The sequence below is a fragment of the Dipodomys merriami genome, unplaced genomic scaffold (genome assembly GCF_024711535.1).
Source record: "Dipodomys merriami isolate MVZ:Mamm:240054 unplaced genomic scaffold, mDipMer1.0.p SCAF_55, whole genome shotgun sequence".
NCBI classification, from domain to species: Eukaryota; Metazoa; Chordata; class Mammalia; order Rodentia; family Heteromyidae; genus Dipodomys; species Dipodomys merriami.
The window spans coordinates 4,405,210-4,421,853 of record NW_027206124.1 but is presented as its reverse complement, the minus strand read 5'-3'; the positions used below and the strand labels follow the sequence as shown (position 1 = coordinate 4,421,853).

General features: G+C 45.2%; 2 protein-coding genes across 2 annotated transcripts in view; one reads left to right on the top strand and one right to left on the bottom strand.

Annotated features, from left to right (window-relative positions):
- Aco2 (aconitase 2) overlaps positions 1–3,123 on the bottom strand; it is a 41,101-nt gene extending 37,978 nt beyond the window's left edge. The window contains exon 1 of the mRNA XM_069999633.1: positions 3,049–3,123. Within this exon, the coding sequence (XP_069855734.1) occupies positions 3,049–3,084 (36 nt within the window). The 5' untranslated portion in view covers positions 3,085–3,123. The remainder of the gene's footprint in view (positions 1–3,048) is intronic.
- Positions 3,124–3,567: 444 nt separating this feature from the next.
- Phf5a (PHD finger protein 5A) lies at positions 3,568–12,103 on the top strand. Its single transcript, XM_069999632.1, has 4 exons — positions 3,568–3,669; positions 4,056–4,079; positions 4,539–4,705; positions 11,459–12,103. Exons 1-4 carry the CDS (start codon positions 3,618–3,620, stop codon positions 11,546–11,548), a joined length of 333 nt encoding a protein of 110 aa, XP_069855733.1. The 5' UTR covers positions 3,568–3,617; the 3' UTR covers positions 11,549–12,103.
- Positions 12,104–16,644: the final 4,541 nt, after the last annotated feature.

Genomic DNA, 16,644 nt, shown 5'->3' with positions numbered 1-16,644 from the left:
TAAATTTTTATTATTATCATTATTTTATGTGGTACTGAGGAATTGAACCCAAGGCCTCATACATGCTAGGCAAGCACTCTACCACTGAGCCACATTCCCAGTCCCCCCCCAATTTTTTTTTTTTTTTTTGGTAGGTCGTGGGGCCTGAACTCTGGGCCTGGGCGCTGTCCCTCAGCTCTTCAGCTCAAGGCTAGCATTCTACCACTTGAGCCACAGCACCACTTCTGGCTTTTCTTCTTATGTGGTGCTGAGGAATCAAATCCAGGGCCTCATGCATGCAAGGCAAGCACTCTACCACTGAGCCACCTTCCCAGCCCCCCAAAAAAATTTTTTAAAGACTTATTTTTTTGAAGCAAGCAGTGGGTGCTCAAGAAATTATGTGGACAAAAGGGAATAAATCCACTATGTCAACAGGACTCAGGATATATGACAACTAAGGCAGCAACTGTCTCTCCTCAAATATCTAAGCACAAAAGAGGTAAAACATAAGAAGTTCTGAGGGGCTGGGAAGGTGGCTCAGTGGTAGAGCGCTCGCCTTGCATGCTCAAAGCCCTGGGTTCGATTCCTCAGCACCACATAAGCAAAAAGAAAAAAGCCGGAAGTGGCGCTGTGGCTCAAGTGGTAGAGCGCTAGCCTTGAGCTGAAGAGCTGAGGGACAGCGCCCAGGCCCAGAGTTCAGGCCCCATGACCGGACCCAAAAAAAAAAAAAAAAGAAGTTCTGAGAAGAGAGGGTTAGCTGATCAACTTGAAACAGGCTGGCTACTGGGGGAGGGGAAGTACAGTGGTATAATGTTAATTGTTTAGTTCTTTTCATTCATCTCAGTTGAGCAAGGAGACCTGGCTTTTAATGCTGATTCTGCTTCTGGTAGTCACTCAGTCTCTCAAGGTCTTAAATTCTGTATTTAAAAAAAAAGGGGGGGGGCTGGGGAGTTGGACTACATAGCTGTAAATACATTAATATTCTACTTACTCATCACATTATAAGTAATCCAGGTCCTCAATAAACAACTGTATAATAAATATCATTCTCTAGGGAATGGGAATGTGGCTTAGTGGTAGAGTGCTTGCCTAGCATATATGAAGCCTGGGTTCAATTCCTCAATACCCCATAAACAGAAAAAGCTGGAAATGGAGCTGTGGCTCAAAGAGGTAGGGTGCTAGGCTTGAGCAAAGGAGCTCAGAGGCAGCACCCAGACTGTGAGTTCAAGCCCCACAACTGACAAAAAGAAAAAGAAAAAAGAAAGGAAGCAAACAAGCAAGCTCAAGAGAAAGTGTTAAGGTCCTGAGTTCAAGCTCCAAGACCAGCACACCCAAAAAAAAAGAGACAGACAGACAGAGAAAAAAAGAAAAACAACTATTTGCACACTACTAATCTGTAGACTTAAAGGACCTGAAGAGATAATTAGGCACAAATTCTTTCTTTTTGTCCAGAATTCAAATAAGTATTTTCAGATAATTTAAAATTTTAAAAAAGTAAGTGATGGGAAAAAAAAACTTCAATGCCTCCTGAGAATACAGCCATAACTTAATTCTACATTCAAAGTTGCGCCACTCAATCCAAAGAAGAGTCACAAAGTTCACCCTAAATAGTTGATAAAAAGTATCTACAGATACTTTTTTATGTTTTTATTCACAAATACACATTTGCTATTGAACTTCTAAATATAGCACTTCACAAGGTAGGAGTGAAAAAACTATCTGACAGTCAACTTTCTAGATGTCTCCTAACAGGAAAGTCAAGGTCAAACTGGTGAGTCTTCCGATCCTCCCACCCAGTATTTGAAAAGCAACTGAATGTCAGCTCAAAAATACTGCATCTAGGGCTGGGAAGGTGGCTCAGTGGTAGAGCGCTTGGCCCTGGGTTCGATTCCTCAGCACCATATAAGCAAAAATAAAAAAGCTGGAAGTGGCGCTGTGGCTCAAGTGGTAGAGCGCTAGCCTTGAGCTGAAGAGCTGAGGGACAGCACCCAGGCTCAGAGTTCAGGCCCCACGACCGGACCCCAAAAACAAAAACAACAACAACAACAAAAATACTGCATCTTAGGCTGGGAATGTGGCTTAGTGGTATAGTGCTTGCCAAGCACACGTAAAGCCCCGGGTTCGATTTCTCAGTATCACATAAGAAGAAAAAGCCAGAAGTGACGTTGTGGCTCAAGTGGTAGAGCACTAGCCTTGAGCAAAAGAAGCTCAGGAACAGTGCCCAGACAAGAGTTCAGTCCCTAGGACTGGGGAAAAAATAAACAAAAAATCTAAATGACTACATGCAACAAGTTCTGTCAGGGTAGACTGATAAGAACAAAAATAGGTGGGATGTACAGTCATTGCTCAGGTTACAACTCAGAGTTCTGACAGCCAGAACTTTCATCTACTTTCTTTAAGTTTTGTTACTATCAAATGGGATAGATCATCTGACATCCATCTCACCAGATGAATATATAAGCCAAACGCCATTAGAAGTATTAAAACAACCTTGACTTTTGATTCAATGGTGAGAAATTACAGTAATCATAACTTTATTACGTTGGGACCAGGGAGAACATTTTCCCATTCTTGGCTCTCTGTGCCGCAGCGTCCTCAAAAGGCGGCATGACAGAACGAACTTCTGTAGACTCCAGGCCTAGCAACTGTAGATCACAAGTCTAGCTAATGTTTGCTACTGAGGAGGGAAGTGCGGGAATCAGGCCCTGGGCCCCGAGGGCTCCACAGCTGCTGCGCCCCCAGTCACCTTGTCCTCACCTTGAGGAACCGAGACACCCTAGGGAGAGGGAAATGTGGTCTTCGACATGGGAGAAGCAGTGCTCCCACTCTTCACCAGCCCGCCGCTGCTAACACCTATGCTGCGGGCAGGGCGGGAGAAGGGCCAGAGGAGCTGACTGGGCCGGGGACGCTTTGACCTAGGACAAGGGAGAACCGGAGGTGGATGCCACCCGAGAGAACGCACGAAACCGGCTCGAGATCCGACCTGCCCAGCCTAGCCTCGCCCACCGCCGCAGGCACAGTAGAAGGCATCCCGCCCCCGGGAGTCCACACAGCCCTAAGCTCGCTCACCTGTAACCGGGTCACCAGTAGGCTGTAAGGCGCCATTTTGTGCACTGACAAAGATGAGGTCGCGTAAAAGTGACGTTCTACAACGCATATTTAAAGACGGTTGTGGGGGCGTGGCTTAAGGGCAACGCATCAGGGTGAAGGCGGGGCTTTTCCAAGGCGCCGGAACCCTGCGAGCGCAGTGGGCGGGGCTCACGTGTGAGGAAACTGGCCTCGGAAGAGAAGAGTCTATAAAACGCTTACAGGAGACTGCCTGGGGCCAGGCGTCCAATCTCCAGCACCAGAAAAAACGCACTTGCAGGAGAAAATACTGAGAGTGAATACGTGTAATTAAAAATTAAACTGTGCCTTTCAAATCCGGGGCAGAATCTTACAACTTTTACGAACCTGCTAGGACGTAGGGCCTCACAGCCATGAAAACTCGCGTGAATGGGAACGGGATTTGGCTCGAAGACAGAAAACTGATGGAAGCTCCAAAGACCAATCACCGTAACCTGGAGGTAGGGACAATGAAGGTTAAGGGTCAAGCGGATGTTCCTAGAAGCTTCCGGTAGCCGGCTAATGTCGGAGTTATGGCTAAACATCATCCTGATTTGATCTTCTGCCGCAAGCAGGCTGGTGTTGGTGAGAGAGTGCCCTGCCCCGGACTGTCCGAGTGGGGCTGATAGTAGGATGTGGGGGCTTCGGCGTACACACCTCCTCCCCTGGATCTTAGCTTGGAGGCGGCCGCCTCGCCGCCTCGGGTATTGTAAGAGCGCGCGCTGTTTTGCGGCCGCGCGGCCGGAAGTTGGAAGCTGGCCGCCGGGGCGTCTGGGCCAAGTTTGGAGGGACGATCTCGGAGCTCCTGGGCCTGGAGTGGGTTTGGGGATGTGGATTTGGTTCGGATAGCTATCCTGCAGGACTCATTAAAGTCGTTGGGACGCTCCCTACCCCTCAGTTCGAGAATGTACTTCCTGTTTCGTCAAAACTTCCATGCTAATTGTACTTTTTTGCTTTCTCTGACCTTGCAGCCATCGGAAGACTGTGTGAAAAATGTGAGTGCAACGCGTCCTCCCACACCCTATTCCTCCCATGCAGTTTCTGTGGAGCCAGCAAGTAGTTGTTTCCAAAGAAACCACACACACCAAAAAAAGTTTGTGAGTGCATGTGCCTGGAAGGACGTGAACACTGAATACACCAGGCAGCAACCACAGGCTACCTCCATCTTCCCATTCCAGCTTGCTCATTTTAAACATTTCATGTTTAGATTTGGGGAAGAAAGCATTGCCAGTGTAGCTCACCTCCTAAAGTAGGGATGCACCACACAACACCACGAGCACCTATGAAAGGGATTTGAGATGATAGTGAATAGGGTAAGTCTTATGCTAAAGTAATGGAGGACCCCAAAGTCACTGTCAAAGGAAGACTGGTCTATTTCCCCTTAGGAGGAGAAGGGCAGAGGACTGGAGGAAGTACCTACTAATCAACGTGGTTCCATTCCCTTTTCCTTACAGGTGATGGCAAGTGTGTGATCTGTGACTCCTATGTGCGCCCCTGCACCCTGGTGCGCATTTGTGATGAGTGTAACTATGGATCTTACCAGGGCCGCTGTGTGATCTGTGGAGGCCCTGGAGTCTCTGACGCCTACTATTGTAAAGAGTGCACTATCCAGGAGAAGGATGTGAGTGTGGACAGAATTTTCCGTCTGACCTTTTCTCCTTGTATTTTGTAATACTCTGCCATCCACATAAATCTCCTCTCGTCTGTGGAGATTATGATGTTTAGCTAATCACCTAGGTTATAATTTCTTCTTCAAGTTCTCTGAGCCAAACTCAGTGTAGCACAATAAAAGGCTACATCAAGGGTAAAAATGCAAATGAAGCAAATCTTTTTCAACACCAACAATTTGGAGAGCCCTCACTATTTCTTTGATGTCGCTTTGTGATTATGTTTTGTGTGTGTAGGTTCTAGGGCTTGAACTTAGGACCTGGGTGCTATCCCTGAGCTTTTTTGCTCAAGCCAGCACTCTGCCACTTGAGCCACAGCTTTACGTCTGACTTGAGAGAAGAGTTTCACAGCTTTTCCTGCCTGGACTAGCTTTGACCACAATCTTCAGATCTCAGCCTCCTGAGTAAGCTAGAATTACAGGTGGGAGCCATTGGTAATCTCGCTGGCTCTGTGATTCTTATTCAGAAATGACATCCTGCATTTGGTATGTAATAGCTACTCTGTCTGTAATGTTCTCCCTCTCTCTTCCTGTCTGTCTGTGTCTGTCTTAGTAGATGGCCAGAGCTGGCCTGTTTTTGTGGTCCTTCTGATTCAGCCCCTGCTCCCCACCTCCCAAGTTACAAGTATGTTCCACAACATGCAGCGTGCTTCTCTTGAATTTATAGTCATTAAAGACTTTTAAGTCTGAAAAATTAGGTTTAAGGTAATTCTTATTGCTTTCAACATCAAATGGTTAAAGAATTCCTTTATGTAGTGTTACAAAATTGATGGTGGGTCTTCATTTTTGTCCTTTAACATTATGTATAGGGACTGCCTGGTTAGTATCATTCAACTCTCAGAGCCAAAGGCTTACAGAAGTGTACCAGAGCATAGTTTAGACTTTTACCTTAGATTTATATCAGCAACTGGGTTTCTGAGGGATGACCATGAATAATCAGCTTTATGTGTGTCTGTGTTGGGATTGGGGGCTTGAACCTAGGGCTTCACACTCTTGCTTGCTTAGTTTTGTTTGTTGGTTGGTTGCTTAAGGCTGGCAATCCTACCACCTGAGCTACCTCTATTTCTAGGTTTGCTGGTTAATTGTAGATAACTCTCAAATTTGTCTGCCTTGGCTGGCTTTGAACCACAATCCTCAGATCTCAAGTTCTTGAGTAGCCAGGATTACAGGTTTGAGCCACAACAACACTTCTGGTTTTTGGTTTTTTGTTTGTTTTTTGTTTTTTTGACAGTCCTGGGACTTGAATTCAGGGCCTGAGCACTGTCCCTGAGCTTCTTTTGCTCAAGGCTAGCACTCTACAACTTCAGCCCCAGTTCCACTTCCAACTTTTTCTGTTCATGTACTGAGGAAACAAACCCAGGGCTTTATGCATGCTAGGCAAACACTCTACCACTAACATTCCCAGCCCAACACTTTGGTTTTTTAGTGGATTAATTGTAGTCTCACAGGACTTTTCTGCCCTTGCTGGCTTTGAACCACGATCCTCAGATCTCTGAGTAGTCTGAGTAGCTAGGATTACAGGCGTGAGCCACCAGCGCCTGGCAAGCTTTTTATTCTTGTGACAGACTATGAGGAATTATATGTAGCCTACTAGACTAATAGTATTGGCTTGCCTAATCTAGCATAAGGCAAAATATATGCTTCTGTTCCATGAGCAGAGTACAGGTAGTTTGTCGATGCTATCTTCCTTGTTCCTCACAGTAATTTTGTTAAATAGGAATCATTGTTATTGTCCCCATTTTTACAGTCCTCCTAGCTATAAGTGACAAACTAGGTTGTATAGCTACACCCTGTGGTGTCGATATTACATCATACTGGACTTCATATAAATCCTCTGGGTGTGTTCTTATATGAGGAGAAACAGCCCGGCCACCTCAGCAGTCTATACATTTAGATGCTGCCTGCCCCCAGTACACAAGCCAAATGAGACTCTGTGTGTCTTGTCTGTTTACATAGGGTCTCCTGTGTAATCCCAGTTTGACTTCAACTCAAAGTACTCTTGCCTAGGCCTGCTGAGTACTAGGATGACAGGCATGTACCATCTTGTCATACTTATTTCCTACACCATTACTCTTCTGTGTACGACAACAAGAAAGGTCATAAAGTATTAAACATAATTTCAGTTGGTGGTTTGCACCCTGTCCTGTTTGAAACTGATTTGCATTTCTTTACCTTAGACTAGTATCATATTCTGATTTCCTTCAGTGTGAAGCTAGTTCACCAAGGAAATGATACTCCTTCAAGGGAATGGATTTTGTTTCTTTTATTTGTGTCTCTTTTTTGGCTCTCACTACAATCCCTAACTTACAATTCAAGTATGCTGTATGTGTTTTGGTGTTACCCTATAAAGGGTTCATTGGAGTCCTGAGCGCCCCCCCACCCCAACAGACACATAGGAACAGTGTGTTATAGTTAATTACTTACTTACAGTGTACAAGCAGTAAAGAGAAGATACAAGCAATTCTTTTGTTCTTGTTGTTGGGCATGGGGCTGAAACTCAGGGCCTAGGCACTGTCCCTCTACCACTTCGAACCATCTCACCACTTCTGGTTTTCTGGTTAGTTGGAGACAAGAATCTCATAGCCGGCTGCCAGTGGCTCACACCTGTAATCCTAGCTACTACGGAGGCTGAGATCTGAGGATCAAGGTTCAAAGCCAGCCTGGGCAGAAATGTCCGTGAGACTCTTCACCAATAAACCACCAGAAAACCAGAAGTGATGCTGTGGCTCAAGTGGTAGAGTGCTAGCCTTGAGCTGAAGATCTGAGGGACAGTGCCCAGGCCCAGAGTTCAAGCCCTATGACACACACACACCCCCCCCCAAAAAAAAAAAAAAAAAAAAAACTCAGACTTTCCTGCCTAGGCTGGCTTCAAACCAGATCTCAGCCTCCTGAGTAGCTAGGATTACAGATATGAGCCACTGGTGCCTGACTACAAGAAATTCTTTTTTTTTTTTTTTTTTTTAACAAGCAATTCTTCAACTACCCATAGAGTCCATTTTAAGAACAAGACTTTCTTAAACTTTGACACGTTTATATTGAGTATTTAGCTGGCATAAACTTGCAAGCAGAGAATGCCTAATGTTAATCGCTGTCTGGCTTGTTGGTACATTATGGGTGACCTGATACCTTTGAATCCTTCTGCCTCATTCTGTCACTGAAAATTAGTCTAGATGTCCCTTCCCCTGCTTCCCATTATATGGGAAGGTTCTGAAGATATTTGAGAAGGCATGTAGCTCACATTTACTTAGCACTAGTTTCCAAGGGACACAGCGCAGTCGGTGACATGATCCAGCCTCTTGTCCTTGCTGATCATCACATAGATTAAGTGCCCAATGTTTTTTCCTATGTGGTAACCTTCCCTCAACAAAATACTTCCATCATTGTTCTCTTCCTGCAGCTTTCATAATTGATAAGAAAATGAGGCCGGTAAGCTAAGCCAGGTGTCCTCATTTGTAGTTTTTCAAGCTGTGAGAGTAACCAGGAATCAGGGATGCTACTTGTGACACCACAGAACAATTGGTAGTTTCTTAGTTCATCAGCATTTTAACCCCCTCTAACTGAATCATCTTCCTACCTCTCTCAACTAGACAATAAGAAAAATTGCAGTCATGTTTATGAGGACTTTTTAAATTCTCCCTTTGTGATACTAGGCACTGAACTCAAGAGTCAAATAATGCTTTTTGGAGTTCTTGCTGAATTCTGTGTGATATAGGTATGGCAGCTAAGGTTTACAAATGGGATGGCACGCCTGCACTCCCATGTCCAGCTTATTATCGATTGAGATGAAGGAATCTCATACTTTTGCCTGAGCAAAAACCGTAATCCTCCCAAACTCAGCCTCCTAAGGAGCTAGAATTCCAGGCATCTCCTGGCTCCTGGCTCCCCTCTGGGGACTGGAGTGTTAGCTCAAGTGGTATAAACGTGGCCTAGCTTGAGTTTAGTCCCCAGCACCACTAAAAGAAAAAAGAGACAGGCACTGGTGGCTCACACCTGTAATACTAGCTACTCTGAAGGCTGTTCATAGCCTAGGCAGGAAAGTGTGTGAGACTCTTATCTCCAGTTAACCACCAGAAAACCAGAAGTGGAGCTGTGGCCCAAACTGAGACTGCTAGCTTTATGCAAAAGAGCTTGGGACAGCGCCCAAATCCTGAGTTCAAACCCCACAACTGACCAATTAAAAAAAAAAGACAAAAAGCCAACATGCATGTCTTGACATTGCTGCAACTGTGCTACATGTGGCTTTGTGAACATTTTTACAAAAAAGAAATCGGTGGACTCAAGCAGTGTTTTTACTAAGAACTGGGTGCTCGAAGGGTTTTAAAGTTTCAATAAGAGAGTGAAGGATTGAGTTAGATTGGAATATATCATACACCTTTGTAGAAATGTCTCCATGAGATCTTTGATATTACTGTTGCTAATTAAAAGTAAAGCTTCAGGTAGAAAATGTAATACTGTTAATTTTCCAAACTGGTATAGTATCTTTTTTTTTTTCATCATTGGTATTTATTAAACAGTTGCTGAGAAAATGACTTTTCGTTAGGCAAAGAAGAGAAACAACCCCTCCCCACACACACACACACACACACAAACACACATGGGTCAAATAATAAGCCCAGCATGGTGTGTAACATTACTGTAGTCTTATCTATGCAACAGGTAGGAGGATCTTAGTTTGGCTCGCGTAGGCTTAACTCAGAATTGAAAAAAAATAATGAAAAGCAACCAAAGAGGGCCAGGAAGGTAGCTCAGTGGTAGAGTGCTTGCCTTGCATGTATGAGGCCCTGGGTTTGATTCCTCAGCACCACGGAAGCAGAAAAGGCCGGAAGTGGTGCTGTGGCTCAAGTGGTAGAGTGCTAGCCTTGAGCTGAAGATCTGAGGGACAGTGCCCAGGCACAGAGTTCAGGCCCACAACGAATAAAAACAAAACAAAAAAAACTAGAAGTTGTGCTGTGGTTCAAAGTGGTAGAGCACTAGTTTGAGCACAAAGAGGCTCAGGGACAACTCCAAGGCCCTGAGTTCAAGCCCCACAACTGACACAAACACAAAAAGCTCACGGACAGTACCCAGGCCCAAGAAATGGGGAAGGGAGGGAAGCAAATACTCTGAACTTTAAAATGTCCTTCTAGCTTGAGCTATTCTCTAGTATTGTTTTTTTTTTTTTTGGTGGGGGGTCCGGTCATGGTGCCTGAACTCTGGGCCTGGGCGCTGTCCCTCAGCTCTTCAGCTCAAGGCTAGCACTCTACCACTTGAGCCACAGTGCCACTTCCGGCTTTTTTCTTTTTCTGCTTATGTGGTGCTGAGGAATTGAACCCAGGGCCTCAGGCATGCAAAGCAAGTGCTCTACCACTGAGCCACCTTCCCAGCCCATCTAGTGGTTACTTTTGAAACAAGGTCTCACTTTTTGCCTAGGTCCATATGTGGATTCTGATTTCCCCATTTTTCTGCTTGCCACCGTATTTGGAGTGCTGGGCATGTGTCATGACACCTGGCTTCTAAACTCTTACCTCCAAACATCTTCCTAGTCTCAGGAGTAAGCCAACACATCCAGCTCTCCACCCTCTTTTTGTATTATTGTTTAGTAGTGGTATTGTCTTCTGTTAGTTATATGCAAAGGACTCATCGTTTCATTTCCACATGTTTACAGGAAGTTCCCATCAGTCTCACGCCTGAGCATTTTATGCTTGTCATTCTCTGAGGTGCATTCTACCACCACGGTCCTGTCTGTGTCTTCACTGAGGGGAATGAGGGTGAAGGAACATGTCAGAGGTTCACCTGGCCTGTAATCCTGGATACTCAGGAGGCTGTGAACTGAGGATCAAAGTTCAAAGCCAGCCTGAGCAGAAAAGTCCCTGAGATTATCTCCAATTAATCACCAGAAAATCAGAAGTGGAGCCTGTAGCTCAAAGAGATGGAACACAAGTATTAAGCAAACAAAAGAGCTTAGCGACAGCACTCTGGCTCCAAGTTCAAGTGCCACAACCGACAAAAAGACTCAGGTGCTGCTATATTTAGAATCAAGATTCTTTTGGCCAGTAAGAGGTGCCCTTTTGGGAGCAGAGGGTACTGGGCAGTTCTGGAGCTTGAATTCAGAACCTCAAGCTCTCCCTCAGCTTTTCCACTCATGGTTAGTGTTCTACCACTTGAACCAGGCCTTCAGTTCCAGCTTGATTAGAGTCTCCAGATTTTTTTTGCCCAGACTGGCTCCAAACCACAATTCTCAGATTTTAGCTTACTAAGTAGCTAGTACTATAGGCATGACCCACTGGCACCCAGCAAACTTGAGGTACTAGGGATTTGAACTTAGGTACAAGCTCAGTAGGCAAGGGCTTTACAACTTCAGCCACATTAAGCCCTCTCCTGGTTTTTAACTTTCTAATTTTTGTGTTTGCTTTGATCCTTTGCATTTGTTTATTTGCCTGCCAGTTCTGGGACTTGGTCCCTGGATACCATCCCTTAGCTTTTACAAACTCAAGATTGGTGCTCTACCACTTGACCTACAATTCCACTTCAGCTTTTTGCTGGTTAATTAGAAATAAGAGTTTATGGACTTCTCTTTCTCCCGGCTGGCTTTGAACTGAGATCCTCCAAGTGTTCTGAGCAACTAGGATTACAGGCGAGAGCCACCAGTGCCCAGCTCATATTTGTATCTTAAAGTCATCATTTAGTCAAGCCCAAAGACTTAACTAACTTTTCTGTTTTACTTCACAGAGAGATGGTTGCCCAAAGATTGTCAATTTGGGGAGCTCTAAGACAGATCTGTTCTATGAACGTAAAAAATACGGCTTCAAGAAGAGGTGATTAGCAGGTGAGCCCAGCCTCCTGCCATCAAGCTACTGCGGCTGCCAGAAAAGACATCTACCACCAGCAGAAAGGGAGCAAAGCCTAGCATCACCCAAACTGCCTAGCAGTGCATGGGCACTTGCCAGCCTTTCCTTCCCACACCCAGATGGGTTGGGGATGGAGTAAGATTCTTCAGAGAGCAGTCTGACAAATGATCAGAAATAATAGGTTCATGATTTTTCTTGAATGCAAGGACCAAGCTCTGTTCTCCACATTGCTCTCTCTCTACACCAAGACCTAAACAAGAATAAGGTCCTTTCAGCCTTCTCTCTGAGGAATTGGGAGTGAAGCCACCCCTAGTGAAAAGCATGTTCTTCTAGCCCCCGCTGATGGCACTTGCCCTTGATAGCCCTCTCTGAGTGGCGGGGTGCCATGGGACGCCAAATGTGACGTGAGCCTTTGATCTTGTAGCGCTCACCAGGTGGTGCTGGTTTCAGGTTATTTTTCTGCTGAGAAATTGGAAACCCTTTCTGTTGCTATTGTTTTAATAAAGTTGGTGTTTATTTTCTGGTAGTGAGTCCTTGAACTTCAGGAATCTCTTTTCGCTCATCTAGGATGGCTCTGCATAAAGATGGTAGGATTCATGAAGTAGTACCTTGTTCTCTGGCTAACAAGAAGAAACTCAAGGCCATCCACTTCTTTTGTTACTGTTTTAAGTTCATCATTCTTGCTTTGAGCCCATGTTTCCTTTGAGAATTTTTTTTTCCAGAACTGGAGTTTGAATTCTGCCTTGTTCTTCCTGATTAGGCACTCCACCACTTGAACCACCTTCAGCCTGTTTTTGCACTGGTGATAGGGTTATTGCCTGGACCACAGCTGTATTTTATACTTCCCAGCTATATTTGGATAATAGGAGCATGCCACTGTGCCCACATACTGATAGAGAAGGAATCTCACGGGTATACCCAGGCTGGCCTCAAACTGCCATCCTCTCGATCTCAACCTTCCAAAGTGAGGATTAGAGACAGCCACTGTACCAGTTTGGGAATTTTTGTGTATACATCCCAATACTGGGACTTGAACTCCCAGAGTCTCACTTGGCTTTCTTGCTCATGGCTTGCACATTACCACTTTAGTCATGCCTCCAGTCTAGTAATTTTTTTTTTTTTTTGGGTCCGGTCATGGGGCCTGAACTCTGGTCTGGGCGCTGTCCCTCAGCTCTTCAGCTCAAGGCTAGTGCTCTACCACTTGAGCCACAGCCCCACTTCCGGCTTTTTTCTTTTTGCTTATGTGGTGCTGAGGAATCGAACCCAGGGCCTCAGGCGTGCAAGGCAAGCGCTCTACCACTGAGCCATCCTAGCCCAGTCTAGTAATTTTTGCTGAGAGATGAAGTCACAAAGACCTTTCTTCCTGGGCTGGCTTTGAACTGCAGTCCTTCACATCTCAACCTCCTGCCTTAATTAGTTTTGAGAGAGGGTCCTGCTTTATGCAGACTTTGGTTGGGATCCCTTGTGCTTCCTATTGCTGGTATGACAGGCATGTGCCACTACACCCAGACACTCAGTAAGATGGAACCTCTCGAATTTTTTGCCCAAACTGGTTTCAAACCACAATCCCGTCTCCCTCTCCCAAGTAGCTAGGATTATAGGCTTGAGCCACCACACCTGGGTAATGTGTTTTATTTTTTTTTTTATCTGTTGATTTCTCTAAAGTGCTGCTCCCCACCCAGTCTTGCTCAGCTACCTCCTACTCATCCTTCAGACCTGAGCCAAATATGTCCTCAGATGTCTCCCAACCCGCAATCTTAACTTCCCTTTGTACTCCCACACGGCATTCTATGTGTGCTTCGCAAACTGATTGACTGGCATCTCTGAAGCTGCATTCTGCCCAGCAGAGCCCAAGTATTCAGTGTTGTAGGAATAACTGAAGTAAAGACACCAGAGAACAAACTGAACTGTGAAAGATACCAAATAAGACAGGGTGGACAGGGCATGTGTGTGGGGGACACAACAGGAAAAGTCTTGAGCCTGGTGATGTATTTGTAAAGTTTTAAAGCATCAGGTGGAGCCAAGATCATTTTCAGGTGGCTCATGCCACTTAGCTACTCAAGAGGCTGAGATCTGAGGATCTAGATTCAAAGCCAGTCTAAGCAGAAAAGTCTGGGAGACATTTCCAATTAAATAACTGGAAATATATATATATATATATATGCTGGGAATGTGGTTTAGTGGTAGAGTTGATTCCTCAGTACCACATAAACAGAAAAAGTCAGAAGTGGTGCTGTGGCTCAAGTGTAGAGTGCTAGCCTTGAGCAAATGCAGCTCAGGGACAGTGCCCAGACCCTGAGTTCAAGCCCCATGACTGGCAAAAAATATACACATACACACACAATTGCCTTAGTGTTGGTGAATTTAATGTTTTGAATTCAAATGTTTTGTAAATCAGTAATCTTACAAAAAAAATACAGTTGCATTTTGTTTCTGGAGTTGCATGGTATCAAGTTCAGGGCTTATATTCATGCAACTCTACCAGCAAGCTAGCTTACTAGCCTTCTGCTACTTAATAACCACCCAGTCAGCCAGGCGCCAGTTGCTCACACCTGTAATCCTAGCTGCTCAGGAGCCTGAGATCTGAGGATCATGGTTCAAAGCCAGTCTGGGCAGGAAAGTCAGTGAGACCCTTATCTCCAATAAACCATCAGAAAACCAGAAGTGGTGCTGTGGCTCAAGTGGTAGAGCGCTAGCCTTGAGCTGAAGAGCTGAGGGACAGCGCCCAGGCCCAGAGTTCAAGCCCCATGACTGACAAAAAAAAACAAAAATAATTATCTAGTCATAATTACTGGTATTCATTTCCATTATTGAAGTAAGCACTGCTACCTGCCTAGATGTAGTTGAAATAATTGAACTCATAGTCAGCTCTGAGAAATATTCTCGTTCCTAAATATATGATTAGTATTCCTATTATATTCAGTTTTCTAGGCTCTTAAAAAGAATTGGTATGCTTCTGCATTTTGTCATACATGTACTCTGAAAATATGTGGCCATTTAATCCCTTCAACATTGCTTCCCTCCCCCCACAAATCTAGGGTCTTAGCTAAAGAGAGTGTCTGTGTGTGTGTCTGTGTGTGTGTGTGTGTGTGTGTGTATGTGTCTGTGTGTGTGTGCCGGGTGCTGATTCATGCCTGTAATCCTAGCTTCTGAGGATTGTGGTTCAAAGCCAGCCCAGGCAGGAAAGTCCCTGAGACTCTTACCTCCAATTAACCACCAGAAAACCAGAAGTGGCGCTGTGGCTCTAGTGGTAGAGCTCTTGCCTTGAGCTGAAGAATGTAGCACCCAAGCCCAGAATTCAAGCCCCACAACTGACAAAAAAAAAAGGGGGAGGGGGGGCTTTACATTTCTATTCTGCTCCACTGTTGACCTTTATCTATCAAGTCATTTAGTCCATCTGTATTTCTGGATAATCATGCCTTCCTTGTAAGTGGTGAAGATTAAATTTCATTAGGTACCTGACCCTTACTAAGAAGGCCTTATATGCCAGTCACCAGTCAGTGGCTCACACCTGTAATTCTAGGTACTGAGGAGGCGAGATCTGAATATTGCAGTTTGAAGCCAACCCAAGCAGGATAAGCACAAGAGACTCTTTATCTCCAGTTAACCACAAAAAGCCAGAGTAGTGCTGTAGCTCAAGTGATAAAGTACCAGCCTGAGCAAAAGAGTTCAGGGACAGTGCCTAAGCACCAAGCTCAAGCCCCAGTACCAGCAGAAAGAAAAGGCCTCATATAAAGTTTTTGTAGATGGGTGCTGGTAGCTCAAGCCTATGGTCCTAGCTACTTAGAAGATTGAAGTCTGGAAGATAGTGGTTCAAAGCTAGCCTGGGTAAGGAAGTCCATTAGACTTAAATTAACCACCAAAAAGGGAGCAGTGGAGGTGTGAATCAAGTAGTAGAGTGTTTGCCTTGAGTGAAAATGCTAAAGGACAGCACCCAGACTCCCAAGTTCAAATCCCAATACTGGCACACACAAAGCAAATCATTTGCCCTCAAGAGCCACTCTCCCAGTGCCAGTTTCTGTTGTGGTTGTCTGCTCCTGCCCAGCTACAGAAGTATATTTGAAGAATCAAACTACAGACTATTTTCCTAGATAGCCTCAATGACACATAACTTCAATGAAACCATACAAAATTTTTTACCCTGATTGTGTGTTTATATTAGTGATTCATCCTGAGTTAATTGGAGCCAATTATGACCAGTCTGACTTGTCACTGGCACCAAAACACCTGGCATAACTTGCATTACTCAGACAGAGGAGTTGCTCTGCACTCGGTTGCTCCCAGAACTCACTGTTTTGAAGGTGTGTACCTTTACAACAGATGATTATTCAAAATGGGAGGTGAATGTGGCATGTTTGAGTAGGAACTCATAATTATGCCTTGGCAAGATGAAATCACATGCTGGGATAGAAAAAAAAAATCCTCACCACATGATAAATCGAGACATCTTCAGTTAGGAAAGAGTTGATGCCTTTTCCCCCTTTACTTTGTCTTCTATTTATATTCTAACCCTTCACCCAGAGCTCCAAATCGCCAAGAAGGCTGGATTTCTCGGGGTTTAGTGGTACTGCTCAGGGCCTGTGTTTCCAGCACTGCAAGACAGATTTAAACACAAGCGGGATCACGCAGAAACTTCCATCTTCAGCCTGCCCGGAAGGGTAGCAGATGTCTACCTATATCTGCTAACACGTACACCATCCCTTCTTCCCGAGGTACTCTAGGACAGGATCATTCCAGCTCTCCCTCATCTTTCCGTGACTGGCTCTAATTAATGACTACAAATACCAGCATGCCTTGCGCAAAGCACAGGCTACCTAGCGCTCAGTCCTAGTGGTTACATCCACAACCCAATCAGACGCCGCACCGCCTCACTCGCCGACCAATCAGATGTCTGTTGCTACCCCGTTAGTCAATTTTTAGCTTTGAGGGCAGAGTTGTCTCGCTGCCAAGGTGGGACGCGCAGGCGGGGAGGAGGTGTGGAGAGCTGGGGAGAAAGGGGCGGGGGGGGGGGGGGCGAAGCGGGGAAAGGCCGAGGAGGCGTGTGCGTGACGCTGTGCCACTCGCTGA

Excerpts from the sequence above, each read along its gene's own strand:
- Phf5a (XM_069999632.1), top strand. The coding sequence starts at position 3,618 with ATGGCTAAACATCATCCTGATTTGATCTTCTGCCGCAAGCAGGCTGGT. Across the intron at positions 4,080-4,538 it reads CGGAAGACTGTGTGAAAAAT|GTGATGGCAAGTGTGTGATC; the intron begins GTGAGTGCAACG and ends TTTTCCTTACAG. Across the intron at positions 4,706-11,458 it reads GCACTATCCAGGAGAAGGAT|AGAGATGGTTGCCCAAAGAT; the intron begins GTGAGTGTGGAC and ends TTTACTTCACAG.